This window comes from Apostichopus japonicus, chromosome 9, assembly GCF_037975245.1.
Source record: "Apostichopus japonicus isolate 1M-3 chromosome 9, ASM3797524v1, whole genome shotgun sequence".
NCBI classification, from domain to species: Eukaryota; Metazoa; Echinodermata; class Holothuroidea; order Aspidochirotida; family Stichopodidae; genus Apostichopus; species Apostichopus japonicus.
The window spans coordinates 25,822,800-25,838,279 of NC_092569.1; the positions used below are offsets into that span (position 1 = coordinate 25,822,800).

The 15,480-nt window shown below is 37.8% G+C and overlaps 1 protein-coding gene across 3 annotated transcripts; it reads left to right on the forward strand.

The window, feature by feature from the left end:
* The first annotated feature begins 749 nt into the window (after positions 1–749).
* On the forward strand, positions 750–12,060 carry LOC139973706 (uncharacterized). 3 transcript variants are annotated; one of them, XM_071980547.1, is made up of 8 exons: positions 750–1,120; positions 4,097–4,236; positions 8,014–8,142; positions 8,399–8,538; positions 8,689–8,773; positions 9,402–9,558; positions 10,171–10,301; positions 11,202–12,060. In XM_071980547.1, the coding sequence occupies exons 2-8, from the start codon at positions 4,135–4,137 to the stop codon at positions 11,508–11,510; spliced, it is 1,053 nt and encodes a 350-aa protein (XP_071836648.1). In that variant the 5' UTR covers positions 750–1,120; positions 4,097–4,134; the 3' UTR covers positions 11,511–12,060. The 3 variants fall into 3 exon arrangements, with proteins under 3 accessions (XP_071836648.1, XP_071836647.1, XP_071836649.1); XM_071980546.1 differs by having other exon boundaries at positions 750–1,115; XM_071980548.1 differs by lacking the exons at positions 750–1,120; positions 4,097–4,236 and adding an exon at positions 6,102–6,798.
* The last annotated feature ends 3,420 nt before the right edge of the window (positions 12,061–15,480 follow it).

Genomic DNA, 15,480 nt, shown 5'->3' on the forward strand with positions numbered 1-15,480 from the left:
ATCTGACCTATCCCGCATTGAAGACTCGCCCCAAACCGCGTGCGGCCATCTGAAAAAGTTTACTTTCCGTTGCTTGCCAATGACGTTTTCTTCTTGTCGCTACAAAATGCAGACAGTAATGAAACGTGATACCTTGTTATCTTTAGCTGGACCTAAGATGTCCATCGCTGTATCATTTGTACACTGTGCTGTGGGTATTGACCGCAGCTGTATGTATCGACTGTACACTAGTGTCAAATTACCGAAGGTAGCAAGCTGTGTGTATTTTCTGGGATCGTTGGACGGTGGTGTCTAACACTTCTGTTACACCTCATTCGAAACTAGGTCAGATTACTGGCATGAGACGTTTCTTTGTGCGCGACTCTTCACTCCCTTTAAGTGGCAAATACAACATGTGCTCTGAATTTTGTGCCTATATTAAGATTAAAATATTTATTTTCTGGTTGAATCCTTAAAATGTTGCCCCGAATCGACGACACTTTTGTTTTTATTTGTCCTGTAATCTGCGTTCCATGATTTATTTACAGCTCCTTCCGTTCCTTTCTGTTTGTTCAATGATAGTTACTCCAAAATTCTACATAAATTCATCCAGTAATCACGGAAAAGAAAACACGATGCAGGTATATGCAATTCCGAAAAGCCTTTCAGGCTAACTTAAGAACATATTTATTTTGTAAATGAGAGCGGTCATAATAACAGGGCGCACTTTATGCAACCACCTAATAAAGTAATAGTAGGCCTACACTCTTAAAACACCTGGGTCATATTCATGACCCAAACGCAGGGTCGATGGTCTTATAACCCAATTTGGGTTGTACCATACACTAAGCTGACCTAATGCTAAGTCCGAAACTGACTTTCATCAACGAGTCAAAATAATATTGGACTATGATTGGTCAACATTATAGGAATATGAGTGCACCATGTCAGATCAGCCAATCAACGAACACACATTGACCGTCCGATCATATTGGCCCTGCGCGCGCGCCATAGACAAATTGGCTGTAGAACAAGTTTGCTGACAGAGCGAACATGATTAGAAGCACAAATGGATTCGTTCGTGAAAGATAAATTAGAAGAATGGGGCTTGATGGAATGGGCTAATTCATTTCAAGGTATGGTATCATGTGCAAATATCTTTTTTAATATGTAATTAAATTTCAAGAAATGCTGAAGTAGCATACGAAGACTTAACGTATGGCTAAGTCGGTGACTAATTCGTAGTCGTACTAGCCTATAGCCTAACGCTAAGCCATAACATAGGCTAGGCCTGTAAAGAGTACACTATTGCAGTTGAGATTGAGATGATGTATACATGTACGGAACCTCTAGTATCTGATAGATAAATCCACAATCCTAATTGAACTGTATATTTAAAATAAATATGACGATGCACAACTGCATAAGTAAGCATTGTTGACAATGCATAAGTAGCCTAGGGCCTAGGCCTAAGCAATGTTGTGCCAAGTTTGGTAAGTAAATATGATGAGGCCTAGGCCCCTAGGCGAGGCCTATTTGCGATCATGAGGGTCAGCGATCATGAGCATGACGGCTAGATTTAGACATGCTAATGGAGTGGGTTTTTTTGTACACACAGGGCAGCTACTGAAGTGTGAAACATTTGGAATATGCGTAATGTCGTAGGCCTACAGTAGCCTAATGTTAGGCCTAGGCTAGGCACTACTGCGCATAGTGTTATAGGCCTAACGTTAGGCCTAGTTATGGAACAAGCCCCAGTGACCAAAAAAAATCATCAGCGTTTTTACCAGAATTTTAGGGTTACTGTAGGCCTAGGCCTAAATAACAAAAATAGCTTTGCCTAGCCTAGACCTACTGTAGCCTAGGCCTAATGTTACATCTGATTAAGCAGTAAGTTTACTAACATAGCTTATCAGACTAGGCCTAGGCCTACCAAAAAAAAGACAAAGAAGACCAAACAAGAGGCAGAACTTGGAATAAATTTACAACAATTTCATTTAAAAATTTCTTGGCAATGAAAATTTTGAATTTTCATACAAAATTAACATTTAGGCCTAGCCTAGAATGTTAGGTCTTTTTGGTCAAGATGTGAAAAAAAACAGCCCGTTTTGCATATATTATGGTTGAAAATAAGTAGGCCTAACAGATCTTATTTGTTCATAGCACTTTTTGAGCATGTTGCTACGGTAATATTGGAACGTATTGTTAGGTAGCCTAGGTTTATATGCATTATACGGCCCCCGCATTATTCGGGCATCTTGATATACCCTACGATAAGTACTTGAATATTAATTCTACAAATTAAGTATGTACAGTTAAGCAGGGGGAGGGGGGCGTTGTTGTAAGTAAGTAGCACTGGGTGCCTGTATACTGTGCACTTTTCAGCTAAATTGCTTCAACATTCATTGAAAATATTCGGATTATGATGCCTGCACCAGGCAAACCTCAATCTATATAGGCCCTGGCATAATTGCCAAGGTTCGAAATATGTGGTAGTTCAGTAGGCTGTAGCGGAGTGTAGCCCTAGACGACCAAATATACGTTGGACTACCAGAACTGTCAGAACACTGAGTAGCAGTAGTCCGGTGGGCTACCAAAATTTCCCAACTTGAAAGCTATTGTTTGTGATAAACTGTTTTCACCCACACACACAATGTGTAAATCTTTTCTATAGCAATATTGTATACTGTATGTCATGAATCATCATCGTTTAAAAAATTATAGGAAAAAATGATAAAAAATAATAAATTGGACCAAGTTTACCATAATAGAACAACACAAAATGGCTGCCAAGTTTAAATCTCATCTATACAAAAAACAATGATAACTAAAAAATTTTTATTATAGATTAGGCCTACCTACAAATAGTTCAAAAATTATATCCTTCTATAGAATCACATTTAAATTATGCTTCTTCCTCTGGAAAATACAAAACAATTTGTGGAGTTGACTACTGGTACGCAAAATGTACATACTTTATCTAAACCAAAATGGCATATTAATACATTTTTATTGGTAATATTATGTTACCTGAATATTTGCTGCACGTACTTAATTCAGGTGTTATTTTGTATTTTAGTCATAATTCTTCTATTTATTTTTTACATTTCTATCATATATTTTTCTATACAATCTAATCTTTTATAACCTTTTAACTTTTATACTTTGAACAAATTTTTTATCTTTTGCTGTAAAGCGCTTTAGAGCAATTTTTTAATTGAATAAGGCGCTATATAAATTTTGTGTAATAATAATAATATTTCTTAAGAGGTTGAATATTAATCACTCTACTCTAGTCCTAGTTTTTTCACTGTCTTGTTTAATTTTTTGGCATTTAAAAAAAAGTTCAACCACATCATTTGTTAAAACTGTGCAATTCATTCAAACTATACTGTCGTTTATAGTTTGCACACCTACTACTGAATTATTATAGGATTGTACGAGAAAAGCGTTTCTGTGTACACTCACCTTGGACTGCACCAGTCCATCATTAAAACAGTATTTTTCTATGTGCAAACAGTAGCTTCTTCACAACACCTAGATTCTATATTCCTTTATCCCTTCGTGGGACTGACTGATTTATAGGCATAAGTAGGTCCTTAATGATTCTGAATTCAAAATTAAACACTGTGCTTAACTGAAATTAAACACTGTTTGTAGGTAATATAAGAGGGTATGAGTGTTTGTGGAATATTTGGCATTAAAATGATAAATTGATATTTGGATTTAAGAAATTCAAAAAAATTAATCTGATTTGAATAAACACAATCTGGTTTTAATCATTTTTTTAATAGGAAAAATCAACAACCCTGCTGTGAAGTGAGAAATTGAGTCGTTCATCTCCAATCTTGAACAAATATTATATATAGTTTATCATCAAAACCAGGTTTGAGAAATATGGTGATATTTGATGTTAGCAAAGAGACAAAGGATACATTTCAAATTATTCAATCAGTGGGAGAATATCCCTTCAGGATTTTTGCCTAGATGGCCAAATGAACTTCTTAAGCCATTGGTTGGTTCCACATAGTGCATACAAGTATATAGCTAAGCTAACTCTGTAGTCTGTATCAATCAAATGTTCATTGTCTCAATGCCCCTTTTTCTTGGTTTTCAGAGAATTTCATTGACAAAGAAATCTTTGTCCTATTAGAAATGGAAACTTTAAAAGAGCTGATACCTCCCCTTGGACCACGCATGAAGGCTGCTAAGAAGATCAAGGAGCTAAATTCCGAACAGAATGAAACAACAGTGGTGGTATGTTCAACTTCTTAAATTCTGCTGAACTTGATTATAAACACTGGGCAAGATGGGATTTGTTTGTTTCAGATGTGGCCATTTGATATTAGGTCACAGCAAGGCCCTAATATGGCATTTTAAGAACATTCATTCACTAGTAAATGGGAGGTATTTCACAGGACCCATCACATGTATGCAGGATGGCTGCATGAGAACATTCAAGAACCATGTATCTACATTTAAATCCCATGTGGAAAAAAAACATGAAATGTATGGAGCAAATGAAGTTCCCTTGCTTGATGATGCTGATGAGTTGAATGCTAGCGATCATAATTCATCAGATGATAATGAGCCATTGCGTGGGGACCATGATGAGCAACCTATTCCAAATGTTCAAAATTGGGATGATTTTGACAAAGCAGAGATAGAACAAAGGATTGCCATCTTTCTCGCAAAATTGCTGGCTTCAAGCAGTGTCGTACAGTCAACAATAGACGGTGTAGTTGGTCATACATCTGATTTATTAGATGATGTCGTTGGCTACTTGAAGCACAAAACCTCCCAGTTTGCTCAGCAAAACATGATTCAACCTAATGATCTTTCATTTTGTTCCCTGATGGAGGATTTTGAAAAATGTGAAAACACCTTTGACAGATTCATAGGGGTTTACATGAGAAAGAAGTATTTCACACAAAGTGGTGTATTCCTGGCACCTAAGGAGATCCCTATTGCAGTAGCATTCTATCAAAGGAGGAACAGAATGACAGGAAATGTCTCTCAAGTGTTGAAAAATGTTTCTTTTCAGTATGTGCCCATTAAACCACTGATGAAACTTATTTTAGAAAGTAAAGGTTTCTTAGAGAACATCGAAATGCATGAGCCCAGTCTTGATGGGTTAATGAGAGATTTCCATGATGGGGAATACAGCCAACAAAATATATTCTGTAGGCACAAAAGGAACATTCAGTTGCTTTTCTACATTGATGACTTTGAGGTTGCAAACCCACTTAGTCCAAAGGCTGGTACTCACAAGCTTGGTGCTGTTTATTGCACCATAACCAACATACATCCGAAGTTTAGATCATCGCTAAATAACTGTCATTTAGTAATGTTGTTCAATGCTGGTGATGCTAAACTGTATGGGTATGAGCCAATATTTGACCCACTAGTTGAAGATCTTAATTCATTAATACATGATGGTATACAAATTGAAGCACCCACCTTTCAAGGGACTGTACGTGTTGGACTAGCACAAGTTACAGGTGATAACCTTGGATTACACTCTCTCTTTGGCTTTGCCCAAGGATTCACTGCCAATTACCCGTGCAGATTTTGTAAGATGCACCGAGCTGAAGCCCAGTTATCTACATCTGAGAATGTTGGGTTACTCCGCACTAAAGACAACTATCAAATGGATGTGAATGCTCAAGACCTTCCAAATACAGGTGTGAGGTCCGACAGTCCCCTAAACAAAATTCACCACTATCATGTCACTCAAAATTTTGCTCCGGATATCATGCATGATCTTCTAGAAGGTGTGTGCCCACTGGAGCTCAAATTGGTGGTAAAAGCTCTTATTGACAAAAGATTGTTCAACATTAATCTGTTGAATAGTAGGCTTGTTAGTTTCAACTATGGTTCTGGTGATAACCAGAACAAGCCATGTATCTTCTCTGCTTCTAGTATGACTAATCCAGATGGTGCTCCAGGGCAAAATGCTGCCCAAATGTGGTGTTTGATACGACACTTTCCACTTATGATGGGTGATTTAGTGCCAGAGGATGATGAGCACTGGGAACTGTTAATTTTGTTGCTTAAATGCATGGACATAATATTTTCACCAGTTATAAAGTGTCACAGTGTACCTCAAACACCTCATTCAAGATCATCACCAACATTTTCTTGAACCGTTTGGTAATGCAAGGCAATTGAAACCAAAACATCATCATATGATACACTACCCAATGGCCATCCAGAAACTTGGTCCTCTAACAAGATTTTGGGCTATGCGCTTTGAGGCTAAACACAATTTTTCAAGGAGACTTTCACACATAGTGTGTAATTTTCAAAATATTGCAAAGACATTAGCTTACAGGAACCAAATGTTGCTGTGCTATAATCTCTTGTCACAATTGTCACTCGTTGGGGATGAAGTTGAAATCGGTCCAGGGTCATCAGTTCTTGTGGCATCAATTACAGACTCAGATGTTGTCCACATAAGGCTAAGACTAGGTTTATACGACGAAGTATTCCTTGCAAATTGGTGCAAAGTATTTGGACACACATACAAGAAACATCAGATGGTGGTTGTTGGAAAGAATGTTGAACTAGATCCAGTCTTCGGTAAACTTGTTAACATTATTGCAGTAGAGTCTGGAGTTAGATTGATTTATGAAGAATGGCTGACAACTGGATTTTCCAGGCACCTACATGCATACAAAGTTGAAGCACAGGAGCCACGAAAAACAGAAATTTGTCGTATTGATGACTTGCTTGATTACCACCCTCTCCAAATGATTCAGAGTGGACCTCCAAATGATCCAGCTTTCTGTGTTGTCACAAGATACAAATTTTGAATGGGTATGTATTTTTTAGTTACACGGTCATGATCTTTTTTCGTCACAGTACCGAACAGCAATTCTTGAAAGCTGCTCACATTTACTGGTCCCTAAAGATTCCTCAGAATCCAAAGATGACAATGATGTTAGTCAATCGTTATGCCTGGGCCTATCAATCTTAACATATGTGGTACAGTATTGCTTCGGAAGTGAAATTGGGCCACCTGTTAATGGCGCAGGTATGGGACCAAGTAAGAGTGAGAAAGGTGTTGGTTGTCAGGTTTATATGGATTTAGGAAGGGAAGTGAGGGTCGCCAACATACCTATAAGGACTATGGCTAGGGCTGGAATGAGGTCCACAATTTTCAAAACATACCTCCATCCACTGAAACTCGAAGACCTAATGTCACCCCTGTTGAAGTGTTTGGACTCTACTTGATGGTGCAGTAGGTCTTATTGATCATATTGTTACTGAAACAAATCTATATGCAGGTCAGATGAACCCTCAGATCGCCAGTGGATTGTAGTCACACCTGAAGAAATCTGTGCATTTTTAGCTCTACTTTTACAAAACAACTTTACAGAGTTTTAATATCCATAATGTCTAGAACCCGATTCCGTACCATAATCAAATATTGGCATCTTATTATAATATTGCTGTTCTGAACGACACATTCCACAATGTTAGACCCTTTCCGGATTTAGTCACCCTACACTTCACATGAAAACATCACCCAACGAGAGCAGGGACCATTGGGGTTCATCCAGTACAGTACATGCCCACAAAGTGAATAAAAGGGGGTATGGAAGCGTATGCATTAAATTAATTACACTGGGAAGTGTATACTGGCAAGGAGGAAAACCAACCACCAAAATCCGAGTGCGGCCCTTGCACCCAGATACCACCAATCCTGACCCAGAGAAATTGTTTGCAAGTGGAAAAGTTGTAGTTGGTGTTGTTGAAGAGCTTGCAAATAAAGGATTCATGACTAACCTGGGGATGGGGATATAAGACTGGAGGAGGGAGACCTGCTTCCAAGATCAAGGGGGATAAGATACAGTATAAAATGGTACAAGAAGTCAATTTATATAAAGAATTTTTGCAGCAAATTTAAAGACAAATGACACTTTTATAATATGAATTATAAAATAGCCAGCGCTGGGAAGTTTGAAGTGCAAAAAATGACCAGCGTTAAATGGTTCATTTGTTAGAGTTTTTCTTTTTTTCTTTTTGCAGACTCAGGATAGCCAGGCATATCAATCTACATTGCAGTCTCCAACTTTTTCATTACAATCACCTAAATCTTTGATAACCACCTCAACACCAGAACATAGCAATACCCCAAAGAGACCGAAGTTACATTTTGTAAGTACTGTACTTCTCCCTTGTATAAATCTGCATTGGTATGTGATTGTCATTAATAAGTCTGCCATCTTTTTACAGTAATCGAAACAATTCATCCAGAACTGTTGAAATGGTGCACACATCAATCATTACACACCCAATTAACCAGACAGATCTGTCTTCTGTAAGGGGGCTGTTGTTCCCCTTTAATAGGTACAGTGCAAAGCACAACTAAGCTCCAATCACCAGCTTTGTTCTCGATTTCTCCTTTTCAAAGGATATCCGTAAAATACTAAATGATAACAACGGCGGAGATATCATTGAGTCTGAAATGGACGAAGGACTACTTAGTCACAAATATCGGATTCAAGCTGTCAGGATGTTTGTATCACACCTGATAGAACAGTTTGGAGATAGGTATGTACATGTAGACTCAATAAAAGGTGATTTGAATTCTATGTCTTTGAGAATTAGTGGTGACCAGTGGTGAACAAACATTTTTAGTTTTCACAATGTTTACTTTTATTTAGCAACTCATTATTTTACACAAAATTGTTTATATTTCAGGCCCACATCCCATGTAAAAGAGGCTCTTGCAAGATCCATTGTAAATGAGTTTCCCAAACTGAAGGGAGAAGATGGAGATGGTTATGTTAGTATCAATTTTTGTCATGTTAGATCACTTCTTTTTTTGGATTACGTTTTCGTACCTTCAGATCAAGGATAGGGCAAGAATAAATGGCCTCTGTCAATACTCGAAAGACACCCCCTCTGGGAATACATCCAACTTTGTCGGTGAGCTAATGGTACGATGAAGTGTAAAAACAAAAAAGGGATCAGTTAACTCAATGGTTTACTGTTTTTGTTCTCAGGAAGGGCAGAATTATAAGCACAACGCAAAAATAAAAAAAGGCATAATACCTGCTGTATAATTTCATTTTTTTGTTCATAGTTTGCTTTAGCAAAATGGAAGATTTTGTTCAAATCGATGCAAACAAATATTTGGTATGCTTTGTGGGATATGTACTCTCAGTTGCATTTTCAAGAGCATCACGTTACTCCTGTATCTCTAGTTAAACAAAACATCTGAGATGATATGGTCTTATGCTCTGTAGCAGTAGCCAGCAAAAAGAATTCACCTCAGTGCCAGGATATGGGACATCTACATCAGTTTGGTTGGATGGTCCTCCAAGACTATTTTGCAGCTCTGTTCACAGTCCAAGTCTGGGTACAAAAAATGCTTTCTGTGCAGACTTGTCACATATTTCATCCTTTTTCAGATTAATCTGGACTTTGAAGTCATCAAGCCAAAGTGTGGGGACAAATTGTTCCTGTTATGGACACCTGCAGTCGCTAGGAACCTACTGCATTATGCTGACAAGCAAAATGATTGGTCTCGACACCTGGGGATTGTTCAAGACAGCAGTCAACTATCAGGTAACTAAGTTGCAATAACTTATTAACCCAGGTAAAATGCATGTGAACTGTTTTCATGTGGCACTGCCAGTGATGTTTCAATTGGCCCCCAGTTGAGCTTCACCTCAGTCAGGGGAAATAATGAAAATGGTGTGTATTTGGAGGAGGGAGTCAGTCAGGGGATTAAGGTGGTCAGGCAACAGAATAGTGTCAAGTATTATGCCTGATTGCCATATTTCAGTACACAATGCCTCAGGTCTGGCATGGGCACAACCCTGCACAGTCAACATAGATGACATCGGATTTGTTATAAGCTACAAATGTTTTCTATTCTCGCATCAGAATTCTGGTAATATTGTATTGCTTCATCGACGAACATTCATTGGCCTGGCATCCACCCAACTTTGGATCACAATCAGAGATGCTGTTGAGAAATTGGTGGATTTGTAGAGCCGTCAGAGATCCTATCCACACTATATAATGCATATTGTTCCACTGAAAGACATTTTTTAACTGATATATCATCATATATTCCCACAAATGTGTTACCTTATAACACGGGCATAATCAGTGCCTTCATGAGTGTTAAGTCTGTGAATCTTTCCCCAAGGTTCTTATTTTTCCTCTTTACAGATGATGAAGTATGCAACATTGCACTGCAGTGTATTCCATGCATTCTACCTGTTGGGTCACAGAAGATAAAGGGCAAAGGAAAACGGGCTACAATTGAAGATGCCCTCACTTCATTTGTAGATTTGCAAAAGGTGAGCTGAAAGCTAAATTTGAAGTAGAAAAATTCCTTTTATAAGATCATCGTCGGTTACAGGTTCATCTAGGAAAATTGACAGACGATAAAATTATGGATGAAACAGGCAAAGAGCTTGCCTTCTCTTCGCGAGCAGTGTACATCGATTGGTGAGACAAGACATTCATCAGATACAATCCTACCCTGCTCCTAGAACCACCATTTTATGTTCCCATCTGAAAGACATGAACGATGCATTCAGCCACTTTCCCAAGGGGAATGGTGGAAGGGGACTATCAAAGCATCGGTCACTAATGCTCTGCAGCTGTGCCAATCAAATGCCTGAAGAACCTCACCAGCCCCAGAAATTGTGGAACCATAACCCACTACCACTGCACCAGGTTGCATTGTACAAACCCTTAACCAAATTTATTACAGGTAGAGTTGTAACAATGATTTCTTCATTCCAGTATACACATGATATATGAATACATATAAATGTGAATGCAGAATATGTTGAATGTGCAGTAGAAGAGTGTACAATCTAATTCACACAGATTGGATAGGACATTGTGGTATTCCAGGCAGTATGGTGTGATAGTATAAGTGTCTTGTTAACTTCTGAACACTGTGTTCATCCATAATCAATTGTCAAGGGTTCCTAGATGAGCCTCAAAATAACTTACAGAGACCCGACAATTCCTACCTGGCACCTCTAAAACCCACTATGAAATTGTGGCACTATTCATCACTGAAGTTGTGAAATGCTAAATACTGCACATCCTTGATCAAAACAAAGATTGCTTCTATCAACCTGCCTTCTGGGGAGTACTGCAATATATGATCCTTTCTATATGGAAGGCAGCATTTGAATAAAGCTAACAAGTTTGCTTCCATAACCTTTGCTTTTTCATTTCAGATTGGAACCAATATTCCACACTACCTTGAAGGGGTGAAACAAAAGCAACCATTCGTTCTAGCTATTGGAAGCAGCAGGGTTAGCCCGGAACAAACGTACATAATCATAGAGAGAGAAGCCATTCCACAGGAGTCGCTGCTTAATGCCATTGATTTATGTTTTAAATGTTTTCATGTTTTTGATATGAATTATCAATGGCAATCATACAACACCTGGCAGTTCCTCCAGACTGTTGTATACAACTTACCTGGGAAAATGTCATCTTCAGTTGTGTCATTGAAGACATATTTGAAAGTCGGAAGGAAGTAGGGCTGAAAATTTTCAGACCTATTCGCACAGTGCAACACTAGAATTAACTTGGCGATCGATTCAACTGTCCATTACAACTCCTTTTTACATGACAGTTGAAAGAATTTGGACACAATTTTGTTCAATGCCGAGCAATCTTTATTATCATCTGAAGTTGTGTGATTTTAGTTGAAATCTCAACTGTTAGTTGAATCACGTTTATGGGACCAAGGCATACTTGCCTCATATACAAAGCAAAGATATGCTTGTATTCTAAGAAGAATTGGCAAAACGTTTTCAGCCTGTATGATCATATTTGTTTTCATCTCATAAATTCCAGTTCCAAAGTTGCAGCTCACAAATATTTTGCTGTCATGAAATTTTAGAAGCAAATTATATGGATTGTCCCAGTCCCAGTTATCTGCTCTAAATAAATTGCTTGGACTATTTTCAATTGAACGGCTCTTGGAATACAGAAATATGTGTATCCATTCTACACATATTTACATATACAATATTTACCTGTGCTGGGTTATGTACAACAGCAGTATAAATATTACACATAATATATGGACTCATTACTTAAAGGCTTGCCGCCGTTTAATGAAATCCATGGATAAGTGTTAAAAAGGGGGGGGAGGGGAATCTTCTTTACGAGGCCTAATTTAGTGAACATTTTCAAGACTGACCATCCAGCACCCCATCTTTTAAAAATTGGCAACCATGTTTTGGTTGTCATTTTCTTCTTTTGTTATTACATCGTAAGTAAGGCAAATACTTCCCCATGCGAGCTAGTCTATGCTCTAGCTGATAAATATCATTATGAAGACACACACATGTCTAGCTAGAAAGTGTTCGTTCATTCATTCAGCAAATTGTATTTTATCCATACAAGTCTAATAAAATGTTGAAATTGTTTATGTAAAAATTGCACTGGGGTAAAAAACATTTTTGATTAATTGGTAACGCTTCAAACAATTCCTTCCTTTAGATCTTGTGCTATGGTACCATATTAATGAAACATTCAGTTTTGTTGCAATTTTACATTAGTTTTTAGCAGTTTTTCAGCAGTTCACTTTCTTTGAAGGAGTTACATCAATAAATTGCATTGTCAAATGAAGCCTTTTGTATTTATGTATTTTTTCCTATAAGAGTCAAGCTGACCCAAATGTGGTTGATTTCCATCATAACCCTTGCCGGGGTCAATATTTACCAATATTTCTGGGTCAAATTTACAACCCATAAATTGGGTCACTTATTCTGACCTAATTTTCTGGGTCAGTTTGACCCAAATGTGTTAGGTTCCCTCCTGACTTTCATTTGGGTCAAAAAGTGACCCAATTTGGGTCAATTTTAACCCAAGTGTTTTTAGAGTGTATCTTGTACGCTTTAGATGAGCTGTCCGCAAAGGTTTAGGCCCGACGCACAAAGTCCATGATGGATGAGCCACGACCAACCATATCACCCTTTTATATGGGATGTTCTTAATGCATAAAAGCTAGCTTGCACTATAGGGAACTAATGTTAAGAAAATTTAATATTTATCCGGGAGGCAAGATCCGAAGATGTGGATACACTTTCCGACGTCTGGAAAAACTTCCGTGGCCCATCAAACTCTCTTCTTGTTTTTTTTAAACTAATATTCGTGCCGTTGATTTAGACCACTATACAGATAGTGCAAGCGGATGCATTAATAACTGCATGATTATTGCCAGATGCTAACTAGTGGACAATCTGATCTTTTCGCAGGCCTGTTTGCAATTAAGGTCATGCTTTCACTATAAAAACAAATATATTCAAAATTTAAACAAAGAATCCATATCCAGGAGTTCCTAAAAGAGGAAGTTATGCAAATATTTAATATTTCGGGAGTTACGGTATGTTTTACAGCCAATAAGATTTACAATTTTTTCAGCTTGCAGTTCACAGAATATTTTACAAAATTTTACAAAACAAAAATTGATAAAAAAAAAAAACAAAGAAACCTGAACGCCGAGGTTTGGTACGCAAAGTGAAAAAGTTCAAAGAGTTCACGGGATGCATTAGCTGACCCAAGATGAAAGGTTCAATAAGTAAATTAACATTTACTGCAATAGTTACGCCTAGTAGGGATGTGTAGACTTAATTGAGATGGATGTACAACGCTTTCACTTAGAACTTAAGCGTATATTATATACAATCAAAATAAACTACGCTTGATAAATCCACTACAATTACACATTTCTGATATTGACAAATTTTGATGTTTAGTTATTCATTTAGTTTTTTTTTTCCTTGTCGGTTATGCACGGTTCCTTTCATACTGTGAACAATAGCGGGCAAGAGACCAGTGTTTTGGGGACTAGCCCTGTTACCGCTAAGGTGACAGTTTTATCCCACACGGAAGTGGTAACAACTATTCGAACTTATTAAGTAAACACATGCACAAAATTAGTGCACTAACTTTTAGCTCAGCGGAACGCTTGCAGCTGAACTATAGCGATCGTGCGATTCTGTCGAAATTCTGTTACTATTTTTGCCACCGTGTTTGATTGAATGCCATTTCGTAATTTTTTCATTCGAATTGGCTGAAATTCCTCAGTGGTTAAGTCTTTATACATGCGATATTTTATAAATTTGAAGGTCATATGCGGTCGCGAGAGGTCATTTCTAGAGCGTTTGTCCAAATTTGCTGAAAGGTGTGATGTAACGTTTGAATAGTAGTGAACCAAAGTTGCTCAGGGAAAATAATTTGGTTGTCATGTGAGGGCCCAAAACAGGGCCTTCTGTAAAGTTTGCAGTTATGACGTAGGACACAGATGATATGCAATGATATTGAAATTTGATTTTCAACTTATTTCTTAATTTTCCGTTATTTTGGGAAATAATTCCACCCGTGGGAGACTTGATCTAGTGAAATATTTACTTGTTATTCAGGCTTGCTATGCAGTTCTAGTTCATTCTCTGTAAAAAGGACTACTTGGCAGATATGCATAAAATGAACTTTCCAACTTTTTGTGTGAAATATACGACATGTGAGAATGACCGATTTCAGCTCTTTAACGTTCTGTGTGTGCACGGCGATTGTAAACAAACTGCAGGTCGTACTATTATTAAGTGGGTGCAACTTTCGTGAGCAATTTTGGGATAGCGTGATAGTGTGCTAAATAATATGTCTAAACCAATTCCAAAGATATGCAAAGCTTCGGTTAATTTTGAACGGGTATAACTTCGTTGCAATGAATGGATGCAGACATTTTGGTAACCTCGAAGTGAAAGTTTCTATGGTGATGACGTATCGTTTCCGACCAATCATGAGCGACTATTTACACACAATTGCGACCTGTTTGGGAACAAAATCGCAACCCGGCCGGGTATCGAACCCGGAACCTCCCGATTGCTAAACCTCGTTGCTTCAAATCGCACCGCCTTTATCCTCTCGGCTACAGCAACGGTATACAATTCAAACGGTACTTATACTTTCGATGACTGATAACACGTCTTTGATATGTTATTCTTTGTCTGAGAGGTCAGTAATCTCCACATACACACACAGGTAGTGGTATCTCGTATCAACGAGGTATTGGCGTCCACTATAGACACACATATAAATACAACAACGACTTAGAACGGAAGTATGAAACATGGTATTAATTTCCGGTTGTCCTTGGTCATAATTACTCTGGCTATTATCGTCATCATAATTAGATCAGTAAAAAGTACTTTAGCTTTGTATGTGGATCGAGTAGAAAGAACCCCAGAAAACCAGTCGGTTTCAACGGCCTTTGGTACACACCCTCCCTCTCTTGTAGTAAGTCCTGGATACGCCCGTAAGATAACTGGATCCAACTGTTATGGTACTCGTTCATTATCTCAGTATCTTTCTCATTTTTATGATATGATTTTTATTTTAAAAAGGACTGTTACTAGTCAAGTTGAAGTTCAATGTTTACAGTTTTCTACACGAGTCTGGGCTGATCTTAATTGCCATAAATAAAGAGATCGTTTGTAT

Coding starts and splice junctions, on each gene's coding strand:
- LOC139973706 (XM_071980546.1), top strand. CDS start 1,049: ATGGATTCGTTCGTGAAAGATAAATTAGAAGAATGGGGCTTGATGGAA. Junction 1,116..4,096: donor ATGGGCTAATTCATTTCAAG/GTATGGTATCAT, acceptor CTTGGTTTTCAG/AGAATTTCATTGACAAAGAA. Junction 9,559..10,170: donor AGACAGCAGTCAACTATCAG/GTAACTAAGTTG, acceptor TCCTCTTTACAG/ATGATGAAGTATGCAACATT.